This window comes from Trematomus bernacchii, unplaced genomic scaffold (genome assembly GCF_902827165.1).
Source record: "Trematomus bernacchii unplaced genomic scaffold, fTreBer1.1, whole genome shotgun sequence".
NCBI lineage: Eukaryota > Metazoa > Chordata > Actinopteri > Perciformes > Nototheniidae > Trematomus > Trematomus bernacchii.
The window spans coordinates 17,435,198-17,452,702 of NW_022987739.1; the positions used below are offsets into that span (position 1 = coordinate 17,435,198).

Sequence of the window (17,505 nt, forward strand, 5' to 3'; positions counted from 1 at the left end):
TCTCATTTGAAGCCACAGTGGTGACATCATAAGTCTGACCACACTGCAGGCCCTTCAACTCGCAGTTGGTGTAGTTGGAGTGGCAGGTGGAAACTTGGCCGTCAAGACATTGGGCTGTTGCAGTGTAGTCCAGGGCACCTTCAGCGTAAGTCCAGCTCAAAAGGGCCGAATTCGTGAAGCAGTCCAGAGCCACGGAGCCAATGCTGGGCGTGCAGGGAACTGAGAGGGGGGGGGGGTAAGAAATGGAGGGCTGAAGTAACACTTTAACAGATTCACAAGTAAACATCCAAAGGTGATTCATGCCCATTAATTTGTTTACCTGATTCAAAGTCTATAGCTGGGCTGGGTAAACTTGAGCAAATATCATCCTCAGCCACCACCTGGACGGAGTATGTGTGCCCGCAGGTCAGGTTGGTGAGGGTGCAGGTCAGGTTTGTGCTGATGCAGGAGGAGGACAAGGCTCCCTGTACGCTCTCAGCTGTCGCTTTGTAGGACAGAGCCCCTTCGCTGGCACTCCAGTCAACGAGAGCCTGATTTTTGGAGCAGTCTATCGTCACCTCCACGTCAGTAGGAACACACGGCACTGGAAAAGGCAGGGGGAGGAGAATGGGGTACGTTTCATTATCTAGTCATAGAGATACAAAACATTTGAGATCATCTACAGTAAAGAAGCCTAATTTTAAAGATGTCTGATATCACATGCATGGGCAATAGAAAACAACTACAGTTGAGAGCGTTTTGAATACAATTAAACATGAAATACCCTTAAAGGCACCTAAAATAAACTTGACCAATAGTATTTACAGACCTTCTGTTTGCTGAATAAAAAAGGGCATAAAAGAAGAGGATAAAATGGTCTCACCTGACTGCAGTGTGTCGGCCTCACTGGGGTCAGAGTTACACTCCTCGTTGGAGGCGACGACCATTACAGTGTAGTTCTGTCCACACTGGACATTTGGCATGCCACACTGCTCGCTGTCAGACCAGCAGCTCATTGATTGGCCGTCTTCCTGCGTCACCGTGGCGGTGTAATACTTCGCCCCAGCCGAGGCGGTCCAAGACACTACAGCGATGTTAGAACCGCAGTTCATGAAGCTGGAGACACCAATGGGCGGGCAGGGCACTGATGGGAGAACAGAAAACAACACGTTTTAAAGCTAACAATCAGTAACAAACTAGATAACAGAATATAAGGAAATAATGAGTCATATTAGTCATTAAAATGTTCAATAAAAAATGTCTACAGTTATAAAATAGAGTGTAACTTTATGCTAGAAAATAGTAATCTACCTGACTCAAGTGTTGATGGCTGACTTGGTCGGCTTGTGCACACAGAGTCTGCCGCCTGAACAGACAGGAAGTACTCTTGGCCGCACTCAAACTCAGAAATGAAGGTCCAGGTGTCGTTGGTGCCGAGCTGCACTTTGTGGCCACTGTTGGACTCTGCCGTCACGATGTAAAACTCAGCAGTGTCACTGGCATTCCAGGTCAGCGATCCCACCTTACAAACAGATAATAATATATTTATTATAGTTAATTAGTATCGTCAGTCATTTTCAGTTTATATATTCAAACACTTTCAGAAGTGCAGAAATGTAGACAGAATAGTTTACAATTTTACTAGAGATGAACATTGAGAGAAATGGCTTGTGATAGTAAAATATTCACCTTCGTAGTGCAGTCCAGAGAGGTTGTCAAATTCTGAGGAATACACGGCGCTAAAAGCAGAAGACAAAAGTTTAGCTGTGATTAAGGCTGCAAAAAAAACACTATTATCATTCTACATTGATCTGCTGATTAGTATCTCGACTACTATAATAAATTATAGTAATTTGGTCAAACATAATTTTAAACACATGTTACACTTTCACTGAGACCAAGGAGATTAATCGGAAGTCTTGATTTTTCTTACAAACATTTAAAACCCTGCCAATCAATTTAATTGTAATTATATACAACACAGAAAACAGAACACAAATCATCATTTAGGAAAGCTAGGAGTAAAAAATGTTGTGTTTGTTATTGTTTCAGATGTTTTGGTGATGCAGGTGCTTTTTAGCTTAAGATTATTTCAGAGCCTCACTTAAAGCAGGTTTTACTCAATTGTATTTAACTTTTGTATTTTCTACGTTCATTTCAAATATATCTTTCCATTCTGTCGTTTTTTTTAAATGTTGCTTATGTTAATGTCTGGCCTTTAACACACCCTGTTAAAATAAAATCCTTGACTTCACATTTAAGGACAGTTTTTTCTTTCTTCTAGTTGTGCACAGTACAAAAGCTTGTTTACCCATTCGTAATGTTGTGCTGTTGCTCGGCATGCTGCTGCACATGTAGTCGTTGGCGATGATGTGGACGGTGTAAAAGTCCCCACAGTGCAGGTCGTCCCAGGTGCAGCTGGTGGTGTTTGTGGTGCACATGTGGGTGTGGTCATCCTGTCCAACTGCGATGGCCAAATAAGAGTCCGCCCCATCGCTCTCAGCCCAACTAACTGAGCCCAGGCTGTCCTCACACGATGTGAAGCTCTGGACATGCACGGGCACACAGGGAGCTGAGAAGAAGATGTATTGTTGCGTCATCATTTTTATATGAATATATTGTACACCACATTAGCAAAAATATAAAAGAGACTCGTACATGTCTGGAACTCTTGAGGCAGGCTCACAGCGCTGTCACATCGGTCACCCTGAGCTTTTACAGTGAAGGTGAATGATTGTCCGCACGGCAGCTCAGCCTCCACCGTTGTCTCGTTGGTTTGGAAAGAAGAGGTGTATCCTATGTCTCCTGTGGTGGTGACCACGTAGCCTGACGCACCTTTAGCCGCCGACCAATCCAACACCACCGTATCGTTGTCACATGACCCACTGACTGTCAGGCCAGTCGGCTGGCAGGGTTCTGGAGAACAACATTTTCTTTATCAATTACAAAAACCTAAGATGAATTGTCTGGGTGTCTTTATAAAAGTGGGTGACAGACAGAAATGTAGGTGACAAAATGGCAAAACATTTTAAAATGATGAATACATTTGATTAAAAATGATATCAGAAAATAAAAGTAGGGGTTTTTCTTATCTCCATAGAACCGGTAGCCCTAGTTTAACATTTAGATATTAAATCGATTTGTTTTGTACAATGTATAGAAAAAGTGTTATACTGTATTATTGAACATTATTCATCTTTTAAATGCTAAAATAACTGAATTTTGTTTCAAGAAATATTTAAAACTATTTATCAATTATTAATATTGTTATAGATGAATCGACCTTTCAATGAATCCACTATTATAAACCAATTGTTTAGACACAATGAAACATAATATATCTTTTAATTATTACAATTTGGGTATTTTTGTTCGACAGTTTTAATTAAATACTGCCGAAATTAGACACCTAAATCCGTTTTTCTTTCTTGGACTGTTGCATGCAAAATAAATAAATAGAAAATAAATAGAGTAGAGAGAAACTTCTTGAAAAGCAACTAAGACGACACTTTTTCTAACTGTGATGAGGGTGGACAATCTTCGTCTTTATGTTACCAAAAACCCAATCCCTGAATCCATCAGTGGACAACCCAACTATTTAATTATTTGAGAATAATGAGCTCTACCTGTCTGGATCTCCACAGTGCTGCTGATGTCACTGTAGCACATGTGAGTGTACGCAGTCACAGAGAACGTGAATGTGTCTCCGCAGTGCAAGTTGTAGAACCTGCAGGTGGAGTTGGTGGAGTTGCACTGCATGGTCATTCCCATGCTGCAGGTGGCAGTAGCCAGGTAGAGCTCCACTCCTTTGCCTTCCTCCCAGAACATGTTGGCCGTGCTGTTCCCACACTGCTGGTCTACTGCAACATGCAACGGTTTACAGGGTCCTGCACAACATGTCGAGTTAATATCAGAGATCAATTCACTCAACTCCAGCTACGTAGAGATTAGATGTTTCTCAACTCACTTGTGATTAAGGTGACAATATTTGTTGTCTCAGTCTGGCAGTGGTCGCTGTTGGATGTGAGGCTGATGTTATACGTGTGACCACAGTGCAGACCCGTTAGAACACACTGTAGCTCATCGGTCTCACATGAAGCTACGTGGCCTTCATCTTCTACGGCGTTCACAGTGTAAGAGTCTGCTCCGTTGGCTGAGCTCCAGGAGACTTCGGCTGTGTTGTTGTCGCAATCCAAATTAGCTTCGACATTTTCAGCTGCACAGGGAGCTGGACACAGAAGGGACGGAAAGACAAACAGGATATGGGTTAAATTTCATTGATCACACTGCATTGATCTTCACACAAAATCTAGTACATCAACTGCAAATGATGCGCTTATGTTAACACCATCCAATTACTTAATAATAAATGCAAGGATTTAGTTTGGGGCCTGCTTACTGCCGTTTAAAAGTTTGTTTTTTGCATATTTTCAAATCTTTTGGGAAGCCGTGTATGTAATTTAGGAATGCCCACTATCAATAAAAATAGATACGAATCAACCCTGAGGAGGTTTTCTCTCTCTAACAAGGGCAGTTATATGTACATTCGGTGCATTCTTAAGGATACAAAGATTTATTTAATGCATTTACTACTGCAGAATATATGCAATTTAAATGTTTATTATTATTGTTTTTATTGTTGAATGCTATCTTTCCGTGTTCCCTACATTTGCATGCTCTGAAGTACATTCCTTGGCACATTACTTTCATCTTTAAATCAGGATTATCTCAAAAACTTGTACAAGGAGAAAAAAACAGTCATCAAAATATTGTTTTACAGTGTTAGTCTTCAGAGAATCAACAGAATACATTTCATTTTGAAAATAGTGCTCAGTTACTAAGCACAGGGCTCTTATCTTTACCCAGTTGGTGATTCAAGCCATGAAGAGGTTTTTATTTTGTATATGAAATATTGCCATGTGAGTGTTTCCAAACCAAATGTTGTTACTTTTCTACCTGAGAGAAATTTAAGAGACTGTTTGAATTTTTTTTTAACAGATGTATAATTATTATCCTCTAATGTTTTCACTTGAAATACTTGATCAGATTCACAGCAGTCAGCAAGGGCAAAGAGTATTCCATATAATATAGTATATTCCATTGTGTAATATATTACTATAATGAAGCCAGTGTTTGACAGCAGCATACCTGAGACCAGCAGGACAGTAGTGGACTCGTCACTGTTGGTCGTCTCTCCGATGGCGATGACGTTAGTGTAGTAGATGACTCCACAGTGGAGGCCTTCCACTGTACAGAACGTTTCGTTGGTGGAGCAGGACAGAGAGTGGCCGTCACGTCCGGCCAGGCTTACCACGTAGCCCACCACCCCAAAGCTGGCTTCCCACGACACGACGCCCACGTCGCTGTGACACTGCACAGTGGTCTGCACGTTTTGGGGTGGGCAAGGCTCTGATGGAAGAAAAGGAGACAGAACAAGTTAAAGGATGCGGATACAATTTTTAATCTGTACTACATAAATTAAAAAAAATTGGAAATATCAAAAGATATTAAAATGTGCCAAAAGTGACACATTTACTTTTTCTTTCCTTCATGGTTATGCTGCTGATTAATTTAATTCAGTTAATTCAGTAAAGTTATGCTCTCAAATGTCTTGTTTAGTTTGACCAACACCCCAAAACCTAGTGATAGTAAGTAAAAAAAAAAAGCAGCAAACCATCAGAATTGAATAGTTGGAATAACAAAAAGTTGGGCATGTTTACATGAAAATTGACTGCAAAACAGTTGTTAATTCAACTTCCTGTCAAAAACGAATCCGTTAGACATAATTTTAAGGTCCTATATCCTAACACTCATACTGACACTATCAGTGCAGACTATCAAAGACAGATCTCACTCCGTTAAGAACCTTGACAATGCAAAAACTCATCAACGTGTTTTCTTACCCGTTGTTATTGAAGCGGGTTCGGTCGAGATTGACGGGCCTTGGCAGACCTGATTGTTTGCTGTGACGTTTATATTGTACATCTGGCCACAGTCAAAGCCGTACAAGGCACAGTAAGTGTCGCTGGTGACGCAGGAGACCATCTGGCCCTGATCTGTCACCCCTTCCACTGTGTAGTAATCAGCCCCAGCGGTCATGTCCCACATCACCTGGCCGATGGAAAGGCTGTACTCAGTGGTGATCTGCTCAGGGATGCACGGCTCTGGGAGAGAGAAGGTGTTCATGAGTAAAAATGACTACCTACACACTTTCCATTTCAAAGTCCCTACATTTCTATTCTTCTTTGTATATTTTTTGGACCATATGTAATATCTTAGTACACATAGCTGGGTGTTTATGTATATAACTGACATGTATGTTGTGGAGGAAACTTCTGTGTAGTAATGCATGGAGTCACCGACTCAGGAAGGAGACACGGTGAGAGTTGGAGCTTTGATGTCAAACACTGAAGGGTTTATTCAGAGTATTCGGCCGGAGGATTCACATCACAAGTCAAAGAGTCAGAGGTTCTGACTTCACGGTAGAGTTGCCACGTCAATTCTGAAGAGCCTCTCTCTATGCTAGACCTTTTAACTGGTTCACAGAGAGAAATCAACATCTCTGAAGGAGTAGACTAAACAGCTGGGAACACTGAGCCACCTGCGTCCGACACTCATGGCCTCAAGGATTTCACATCCTAGAGCCCACAAACACCGATAAAGAAGTGCCTCAGTGTTCTCACAACAATTACCCTTCGTGCCAGACAAGTTGACCGGTCACAACCTGGTGACAACAACACATATGGCACCAAGGCCTTTCCTTAAAGGAGATAACAGATGTCAGAGTAAAATGTTAGATATCTAGAAGAATTATTCCTTAACATATGTGACATTCTGACTATAAACTGTAGCCTATGCTATTATGGAGCCAAATAATTGCCAGAAGATTGTCACTAGGAACTGTAGCACATTAAAACATCCCAGACGAGGTCAACGCATATCATTTTATTTTAGCTGCAACTCTGTGTCATGTAAAATCAAATATTGGAATACATTTATATTGTACACTCTTTTCTCTTATAAATACTGTACAGACCTGGAGAAACTAAAATACAATTCCATACTTTTCCATTCTGTGTAGGAACCTGAGAATACCTTGTTTATTATGTTTGACAATATTTAAAACACAAAACTGAGTGGATGGACTTTATATTATTATTAGGCATGTAGCTTTGTGAGGTGCTGTCGCTCACCAGTGACCAGCTGTCCTGGCATGGGAGCGATGCTGGAGCAGGACCATCCCACAGCCGTCACAGACACAGAGTAGCTGTTGCCACACAGCAGCCCTTCCAGCACACAGCTGGTGGTGGTGTTGGTCTCACAGTTCACTTTGTGGCCTGATGCGGTGGAGGCCATGACCGTGTACGACAGAGCTCCATCGGCCGGGTACCACATCACTGTGGCCGTCCGCATGAAGCAGTCCATCACTGCCTGGATCAGTCTCGGCTTACAGGGAACTGAGACGAGAGGTAGGACAGTTACAACTTTAGTGTGCTTTAAACATACTACATTGCTTCAAAGAAATAGAAAAAAGAAAGACAAGCTTACTGATGATCATAAATATACAGTGATTGTAGTACTTAAAGGTGGGGTAGGTAAGTTTGATAAACCGGCTCGAGATACACTTTTTGTTGAATATCTTAAGTGCTTTGACAACAAATCCATAAAAAAATGTCATCTGTGGAAGCCGTAGTACTGTAAAAAGCACGACCAATCATTTTAGCCGGCCCGGCTAAAATAACTGGATGGCCTACCAGCCTGTCAGCCTTCCATCTGTGCACAAACTTATCTCGTGCCCTCATTGGTCATGTGCGCGTTCGTGTTTGTTGGAGGAGGGGCTCTATAAGGAAGTGGCAGATTTTTTTCGGTTGTGTACTTTCAAATTCTAGCTTACTCGAGCTGGTTTCTCCATTCTTACCTACCCTACCTTTAATGTTGTCTAAAGCTTTAATACTACCAGCAATATAATATGTATTCTTGTTAGTTAAAGTTAAAATTGCACTGAAATAATTCTAATTCAAAATCAAATGTAATAGTCGTTTGGATAATTACAAAGCAAAACAGCTTAAAATACACCATTTTATTTACATTTTGTAGATATAGCTAAATTAAATCTTTGTATGAGCTAAAATTATTAGTTTTTTTTTTTAAGCGTGTGGTTAGCACACACAATCATATTATATAAATTAATGTTATAAACCATAGAGGTTCAAAAGAAGCTCAACTGTAACTGTAATTTTAAGTGTAATCTTTTCCCTCTGCATGCTATAAAATCTGTTTATGTTCTTCAAAACGTACGGTACACGTCTGTCTCCATCCTACCTGAAGGCGTGTCCTCCATAGGAGTGGACGGGCTGTTGCAGTACCCATCAGATGAGACAACAGACACATGGAAGATCTGACCGCAGCCGAGCCCGGTCACATTGCAGGAGAACTCGTTCATGGCCTGGCAGCTGGTGGTCTGACCGTAACTGTCCTGCACCGTGGCGATGTACGAGTCCGCTCCTGAGCTCTCTGTCCAGGACGTCGTCAGAGTGTTGTCCTCACAGTCCACCGCCAAGGAGACGTTTGCAGGAGTGCAGGGCACTGGCAAGAAGAGACAAAGATGTGTGGCTTAAAGTCTTTGTTACATTAAAGAGTTTTGAATGACTGAGAACTTAATCGATTATGATATTAAATGTATATTGGAGATCATTTTATATTATAACAAACACTCCAAGATCTTCCACTGCCCGAGTCCTCACTAACACTAAGAAAGTGGATCACATCATTCCTGTTCTGAAGTCTTTACAATGGCTTCCTGTATGTCAAATAATTGATTTCAAAATACTGCTGCTGGTTTATAAAGCTTTGAATGGTTTAGGCCCAAAATACATTTCTGACCTAATGCTAAATTATGAACCATCCAGAACTCTCGGGTCTTCAGGGACTGGTCAGCTTTCTGTCCTCAGAGTCAGAACTAAACATGGAGAAGCAGCGTTCAGTTATTATGCCCCAAATATCTGGAACAAACTCCCAGAAACCTGCAGGTCCGCTGCAACTCTTACTACTTTTAAATCCAGGCTGAAGACTTTTCTTTTTGCCGCTCGTTTTAATTGAACTATTCACATCTTAAACTGCACTGTAACTTTTATTCATGTATTTTTTCTATTCATGTTTATTTTATTATCTTTGCTTTTTAATGACTGTTTTTAAATGCCATTTTCTTAATGTCTTTCATTTTTGTAAAGCACTTTGAATTGTGTTGAAAGGTGCTATATAAATAAACTTGCCTTGCCTTGCCTTACTTTAAGAAGTATCCATAAGTTAGCAGTTATAGCTTAAACATACCAGTCTTGATTGTCACGCTGTCGCTCGGTTTGCTCAGGCAGTCCTGGTCCTCTGCCAGCACAGTCGCTGTGTAATACTCTCCACAGCTCAGACCCGTCAGATCACACTGGTTTTCGAAGGAGCTGCACTTGTCGACATGTCCATCGGTACTCACGGCACTCACTCTGTAAACCTGTCCTCCCCTGCTGTAGTTCCACGACATGGAGGCCACGTTGTTGCTGCAGCTCAGGCTGGATTTCAGGTTCTGAGGAATGCATGGCTCTGACGGGGGAAAGGTCAATATAGAAATGTAGCATTTTAATTGTTTATTTTACACCTGATGACTGCATTTTTTTCTTCTTTAAAGGTCCCCTATTATACTATTTTTCTTCAATATATTATAGGTCTCAGTTATATACAAAACATGTCTCTGAAGTGTTTGGCTCGAAATACCAAACAGATCACCCATTGTAGCATCCCATAAACCCCTCTGTTTCACCCCTGTTTCATAAGTGCTGATTCTGTGTCTATTACTTCAGATGAAAATAAGGAGCCACTCCCCACGCCCCTCTGCGAGATATTTGGTTAAAAATAACACAATGGTGCTCTAGGAGGAGATTCAGGTGATAAGGTGGCCGGGGGTTACCTAAGTTGGTTATTGGCTAATGGTTACACAACCCAAAAAAACATTATGACATCACAAAGTGGACCAAATCTGATCAGCTCATTTTCAGACAGGATGTTATATAAATGGATCAGGACCAAAAGAGAGGGAATCTTTTTTCCTGAAACTTTCAGAATCAATTTACACAGAGGGGACAAATATTTCTGTAAAAAAACATGAACATTTTGATTTTGCATAATATGTGACTAATAATTAAATTCCACTTTCTTTAACCGCCTTGTGTATGCATGATGTGACATGTTCAGTTTATACCTGTCCTGACGATCTTCCCTTCGCTCTGGGTGCTGTTGCATGTTCGTCCCTCAGCTACGACGAGCAAAATGAACATTTCTCCACACGGAAGATCGGTGATGTTACAGCTGTGGTTTTGCGTGGTGCAGCAGTAGGTTCCATCGTTTATCTGTTCTAGCGTAGCCGTGTATGTTACCACACCAGGAATGGCCATCCAGTCGATGCTGATTGTGCCAGTGTTGCAATCCACTGATGTGTTAATGTCCGAAGGAGGACAGGGAGCTGGGGAAGGAGTAACACTGTGAGATACAACAACAACTACAGTGCTACATTAGATAAGGATAATGATGCTACAGATAGTATCCTTCATTGAAAATATCAAACTTTAGTGGGGGTTTCTCAGAAAAGTAGCTAATATCTTCTTAGGTTCTACCAATAAATCCTCTATGTATAGACTATTTATTAATTTTCAAACAGTTGTGGTGACTATTGCCAGTCAACATCACATAGGGATTGCTTACTCTGATTAACTAGTTGTGCTCTCCAATGAAGACAAAGTTATTGCTTGAAATACCATTTATATTACAACCAAAAACAGCGTGTGTATGGCACCACGCTCAAAAACAGTTTGTTCATCACAGCCCCAATCACTTAAATTAATTTCAGCCTTTACAGCACAGTATGGCTGTGTTCAAACTTTCTTTTCTCTACCTGTCTCAGTTATGACAGCATTGCTTTGTGCACTGGGGCACTGCTGGTCGCGGGCCTCGAGGGTGAAGGTGAGGTTTTTGCTGCACATCAGCGACGGCAACGAACACATTCCCTCTGACGTCGAGTTACACTCAAAAATCTCTTCGTAGCCCTGGCTGTCGGTAGCGATGATGACGTACTCCTCAGCCCCAGCTGACTCCTCAAACATCACCCAGGCAGAGTTTGTCAGGCAGTCGATCTCCACTTCAGACAGGTGAGGCACACAGGGGACTGCAGGGAACCAGGAACAGGTCGGAAAATTAGGAGTCATTTTTTCTCACACAGTGGCGGTTAGGTTTATTCAACATGACTGTTTTCACGGTGTCAAAAAAGAAGACACATAAATAGGATCTATCAAGAGTAAATTATTATATCCCAAAAATAAAGAACAGTAGGTAAGTGTGGAGGAAATTCTAATTCCCTTAAGAGAAACGGACAAAGTTTGTCTTTTGCTATATTTAATAAAGTAATAAAGAAAGTCTATATACAATTTAAATCGATCTCAAATGCAGGAACAGAGTAACTTCATCCTCAAAGGATAACATGGCTTTGCACCCAGAACACAGCTTACAGTCACACTATATAGTAGAGAAAATAGCCAACTGGTCCCACCCATCAATTATTTTAGGCATTATCTAAACATCCCAACCATTAAACCATAAAACCCCACAGTCCTTTAACCATTTGCAAATCCACCTTTTGCCCTTCCTGAAATGTAAATCCTAAACGTATGTCTCTGTTAAACACATATAGGGCTAAAAATACTATTTAAACGAGTAAAAGGCAATCAGAGTATAAGACATAATCTATAGATATTATTTAAATGATTATATGAACATTTGACACGACAGTATGTACCTCTTTATTTAAGTAAAACTAAAATATTGATCCTTGCCTGTCTTGATCATCTTTGTGGGGCTGTCTCTGCCCACACATCCGTCCCTGGAGGGTGTGATGGTGACGTTGTAGTCCGTCCCACACTGCAGCGTGGTGAGATCACAGCCGATTGACCCGCTGCAGTTTTGCCGTTGACCTGCAGCATCAACCGCCATCACCGTGTACACAACCCCTGACACGCTGTTGTTCCAGGTTACAGATACAACGCCGGTGGCACAGTTTACAGTGGGGAGGAAGTGCAGGAGAGGACACGGAGCTGAGATGAAGAAGAGGAGGAGATGAGGTGAGGATAGAAGAAGACAATAAAACTCAAATGTCCTGCGGCATTACATATATATGATGGACAGAATATTTTCTAAAATGAAAATAACAGCCAAATACCAAAAATGTAAAAACAGACTATTTGTATTCAAATAGACAACGTTTTTGTATTTAATTCAAACTGGTTGTAGCATCTATCAAACTATTCTGGCAGCACAGATAATGTTTTGATAAAACCACTACGACGCCAAATAAGGACAATCCCACATAAAGTTGTCTTTAGGAAGGAATGTATGTGAAACATGAAGAAGACGCCATGTGAATGAACTCATCTTGATAACACGTTGATTCAAACATGTTGTTAAAAGTCACCAAATATGACTTTATAATACCTACCTGTATGAATCACTTTAACATCACTCTTGGCTCCTTTGAATAACTTTATGCTCTCATTGAATGAAGTTTTTGAGGTTTTTGGTTCTTAAAGAGCTGATATATTGGTTTACGCACCTGTAAGGACCTGCTGTGTGGGGCTATGGGAGCTGTTGCAAGCCTCATCTTGAGCCACCACTGTCAGGTTGTAGGTCAGATCGCAGAGCATGTTGGGCACTACGCAGTGATGCTTAACCGTCTGGCAGGTGCTGACGTGTCCTATGCTGCTGACCACGGAGGTGCGGAACTGAGAAACGTCACCCGTCGACTGCCAGGTAACATTTAAGACGCCGGACGGACAGTCCAGGTCGTTCTGTACGTTCTGTGGCACACAGGGAGCTGAACAGAACGGGGACAGTGGTTAGAGACGAGCCAGAGACGAGCCAGAGACGAGCCAGACCCTCACGTGTTGTGAGCTGCTTGAGCGAACTTATTAAAATAATCTCCCAATAACAAAACTAATGAACTATGAAAAAACATAATGAAATAGAGCTGGAATCGAAATAAAAATATCTAAAATTAACTATTACTAACAGTTGATATAAATAATCTTTAGTGCATATGCACATTTTGAACCAAACTTTAAAGCTTTGCTACATATTTTTTAAACACGTTTGAAACATTTTTGTCCAACTCATTTACACGTCTGTAAATAGCAATAATATTAGCAGATTATTCTGTTCTTCATGAAAAGTTGAATATAATACTATAATACTTAAACAATAATGAAAATGTACAGGAATGTAGTATATGGATTTAGTCTAAATGTAATTGTTGTACTTTCTGGTTATAGCATCTATCAAACTATTCTGGCAGCACAGATCATTTTTTGATAAAACCACTAGGAGATAACGACATGTTCAAATCCCACATAAAGTTGTCTTTAGGAAGGAATGTATGTGAAACATGAAGAAGAAGACATGTGAATGAACTCATCTTGATTCACAAGTTGATTCACACATGTTGTTAAAAGTCACCAAATATGACTTTATAATACCTACCCGTATGAATCACTTTAACATCACTCTTGGCTCCAATGCATTTTTCGTCAACACCAGCAACATAAACGTGGTACTGCTGTCCACAGGGCAGACCAGAGATCTGGCAGCTGCTGCTGCTGGTGTTACAGGACCAGCTGCGGCCCTGTTGGTCCTCGGCCACGGCTGTGTAGGACACGGAGCCCTCTGAGGCCTGCCACCACACCGAGATGTTGTTCGATTCACAGGAAGAGTTCACTTTCACATTGGTTGGAGGGCAGGGAGCTGGAGAAGGGAAAGAAGAATGGCGAGTTAGTTTAAATGCATCATTACATGCGATAAAAGAGTAAATCTGTATTAAAGAATATATTTTAAATATATTTTAAAGAGATAGATACTGATTTTTCTCTGCTCATGTCCAAACAGTAAGAGGATAAAAGCAATTGGTAAATAGTTTAAATAGTATTTAAGTAGAATAATATTTAATAAAATGATGCCTGAAATAATTAGACAAACTGTTGTGAAAATTATAGAAAATTATTTTTAAAACAGCTAACAAAGTTGGTAAAAGGTTCAAATAACTAAAAGTCATTTAAAAAGGTTGAAATATTTTGATGAATTAAAGATTTTTGTGGGTACAAATAATAGGATGGTTGGCTCAAAGAAGTCAATATACCGTTTAAAAACGAATCTAGTTGAAAAAATAAGATGAAAGTAGCCGGCAGCCAAACTCTACAAAGCATAAGAAGTCACCTGTGATGATTTGCAGCCAGTCCTGGGCCGGACTGGGGCAGTTCTGTCCCTGCCCGCTGACTCTCAACCTGTAAGACTGTCCGCAGGTCAGAGAGCTGATGTTGCAGGAAGAGCCGTTGGTGGAGCAGGTCAGAGGGGCCACCGCGTTAAAGGCAAGGCCAGAGGCCGAGGCGTTGTAGTAGCGGATGCCGCTGCCTGGCGTCCACGACATCACAGCGGTGTTGGTGTCACAGTCCATGGTCGCCTGCAGACCGCTGTGGGGACAAGGACCTGGACAGAGAGGGACATTTAAATACACAATTGCTGTGTATGGTATAAACTAAGAATGAGTTTTGAGGGAATTATTAACACGCCTGACACTTGCTCTAAATAAAATACATCTCTTTAAAGACTAAAACACGTAAATACTGCTTTATAATGATTATTATTACTGGCTGTTTTCTCTTAGTTAGACTTTTCAACTACTGTAACAAAATCTGTCATAACTCTGCAATATATATTTTTACTTTCACTACTGTTATCTGGCTGCTATTTCACTACTTCTACATGCTACACTTATTTTATAAATGTTATAAAACAGTTACCATACTTATGGGTGTCCACCTGGATGGGTACTTTTGTACATTTTATTTGTGTAATTTCTATCTCAAATATGTTATGCATGCCTCTTATTTAATATTTCGCTATTTTGGCTCTTTGCTTTTTCCGTAACAATGTACATTTCCTCTCTGTTGGGTTAGGGTTAGGGGGGCTAAACGAACAAAGGTTTTCTGATATTGATCCTGGTTTAGAGGCACCTAGTGGCGACCATAGGAAACAGTGGAAAATGTGTTTTTCAGCACAATGATACAGAGGTTGCTTATTAGCCCATTAATTTATGTCAGCAAGTCTACAAAAAGTTAACTCGTCAGGTAAAGTGGTATCACACGCAACATAAACAGTAATAGTCATGAATCCTTAGACTGTCATTTGTGTGTTTTTATTCCTGACAAATTACTATTGATAGAGCTTATCAATGTCAGCTATAGTGGACCATTAGACTGCTTCATAAGACTGCATAAATGTAATCCTTAATCCAATAAAAACTTCTTATTTTTCTGCTAAATTCATTGTATTGTTCAGCACCCTGTATTGCACATTTTCATGGAAGTTTCCTGTCCAAGAAATGTAATGCCAACTCCGCTTCAGGTTTTCAAAGTCGAAGTTATTTTCACAAATCATTGTATCCTGTAGCTTACGGTTAGTAGCTCATGTTGGCAAGGAATCTGGGAAAATGTGTGTGTCCTGATATGATAAAGCCAAGGCTGAACAGCAACAATTCATAAAATATGTCTCTCTCATCAATTCTGGTTATGTTGTAAATATTCATGACTGCATTTGTTAATTAACTTGAGCACTTTCATTTCCTTTCAGGCATTGTGTTACTTTGCAGAGACACATGCAGCATCTCCGTCACCGTTTATCAGCTGATTTGCTTTTGTTTCATTACCTGTGGAGGCGTTGATGGACTCGCTGAGCAAACTGACGCAGGACTCATGGCGAGCCACCACTGAGATGGAGTAGTCCTGCCCGCACGCCAGGTTAGGGAAATCACAGTTGGTGTCCGTGCTGTTACATTCAGCGTTGTGGCCGAGGTTTCCCCAAGCATAGACGGTGTAAGATGTGGCCCCTTGAGCTGAGTCCCACATCACCACGGTGATCCCAGTCCCACAGTCCACCTGTGCAGAAACGTGGGTGGGAATGCACGGAGCTGGAGGGGGGGGGGGGAGATATGAGGCAGGGTCACTTTAATGTCAGTTTTCTGTGGCTATCGAGCAACGTTAATCCAGCATCAGTGATGGAATAGTGTTATTTAAGTGTTTCTAATGACATTGCATATGACCTTGGGTAATTTTCTCCCTATTTTACATAGTGTCTCCGTCTATAGTTTTATAATGTTTTTGAACGTATATCTGAGAAGTTCCTTCAACTATTTGTGTACCCTATTCTATTAAGTAACAAAGTGATACAAGCATACAAGCTTTCTGGTGTAATCCTTGAACAATTGTCCTTTTAAAAAGAATATTATATTGGTAGTATTTGGTATTACACTTTAGAGGCAAAGGTTGTACTTTTTTACACCCCTGCATTTACCTTAAAGTTACTTTCCAGATTAATATACAAATAATACGAAGAGTTTATTGAATAAGATGCTATTTGCTTTGTGAGATTGCAACTTTTGAAAGACTTTGATATGTATTTATTATTGATTATTCAACCAATGTTGAGTTCTTAGTGCAATTTTTTTTAATCACACTAGTTGCATCACATTGTGTTCACCAACCAAGCTGAAAAATCATTAAGATACAGTAGTACCTGTAAGTGTTTTTAAGTACACTGGCATACCTATATGTGTATTGTTACTGCTCTTGATTACATGGTGATGTTTTAGTCCTGGAGACCATGAATTTCCAATAGCGTGTACTGTGTGTTATCCTTTGCTAAGCTTTAACTACCTGTGTTGAGCCTTTTTGCAACAGCTGGGTCGCTGCTGCATGTATTTGTGTGGCCGACCACATTGATGACGTAGCTCTCTCCGCAGCTCAGCTGGTCGAATGTGCAGTTGGAGCTGCTGGAGTTGCAGGTGGAGGTCATCCCTCTGCTGTCCACTGCCGACACCGTCTGGCTCTGGTCTGGCCCGGAGTTTTCCCAGGTCACCACCGCCATGTCAGTGCTGCACTGCAGATCCACCAACACCCCATCTGGTTTACATGGGGCTGAGGGTGAAGAGGTGAAGGAGTTAGAGAGTCAAATAATACATATATTTTATTTAAATAGCACCTTTCGTGCACATGTTGCAGCTCAACAGGGTTTCTATTATAAATCTATAAACTATAAAGCTTTTTGGTTATAGGCATTAAGCTGTATTTAAAATATGCTTTTTTCAGATGGTGTTTATTGAGGGCAGAGACTTAAGGTGGGGTAGGTAATTTTGGAGAAACCAGCTTGAGTGCACTAGAATTTGAAAATACACAGCCGGAAAAAATCTGCCACTTCCTTACAGAGCCCCTCCTCCAACACACACGAACGCGCACATGACCAATGAGGGCACGAGATAAGTTTGTGCACAGATGGAAGGCTGACAGGCAGGTAGGCCATCCAGTTATTTTAGCCGGGCCGGCTAAAATGATTGGTCGTGCTTTTTACAGTATTACGGCTTCCACAGATGACATTTTTTTATGTATTTTTTGT

At 40.9% G+C, this 17,505-nt stretch overlaps 1 protein-coding gene across 1 annotated transcript; it reads right to left on the reverse strand.

The window, feature by feature from the left end:
- Positions 1–272: 272 nt before the first annotated feature.
- Positions 273–6,078, reverse strand: LOC117495060 (fibronectin type III domain-containing protein 7-like). Its single transcript, XM_034146117.1, has 10 exons — positions 5,883–6,078; positions 5,128–5,388; positions 3,947–4,207; positions 3,606–3,839; positions 2,638–2,895; positions 2,291–2,551; positions 1,669–1,718; positions 1,315–1,501; positions 863–1,123; positions 273–583 (listed from the first exon to the last, which is right to left on the reverse strand). The coding sequence occupies exons 1-10, from the start codon at positions 6,076–6,078 to the stop codon at positions 273–275; spliced, it is 2,280 nt and encodes a 759-aa protein (XP_034002008.1).
- Positions 6,079–17,505: the final 11,427 nt, after the last annotated feature.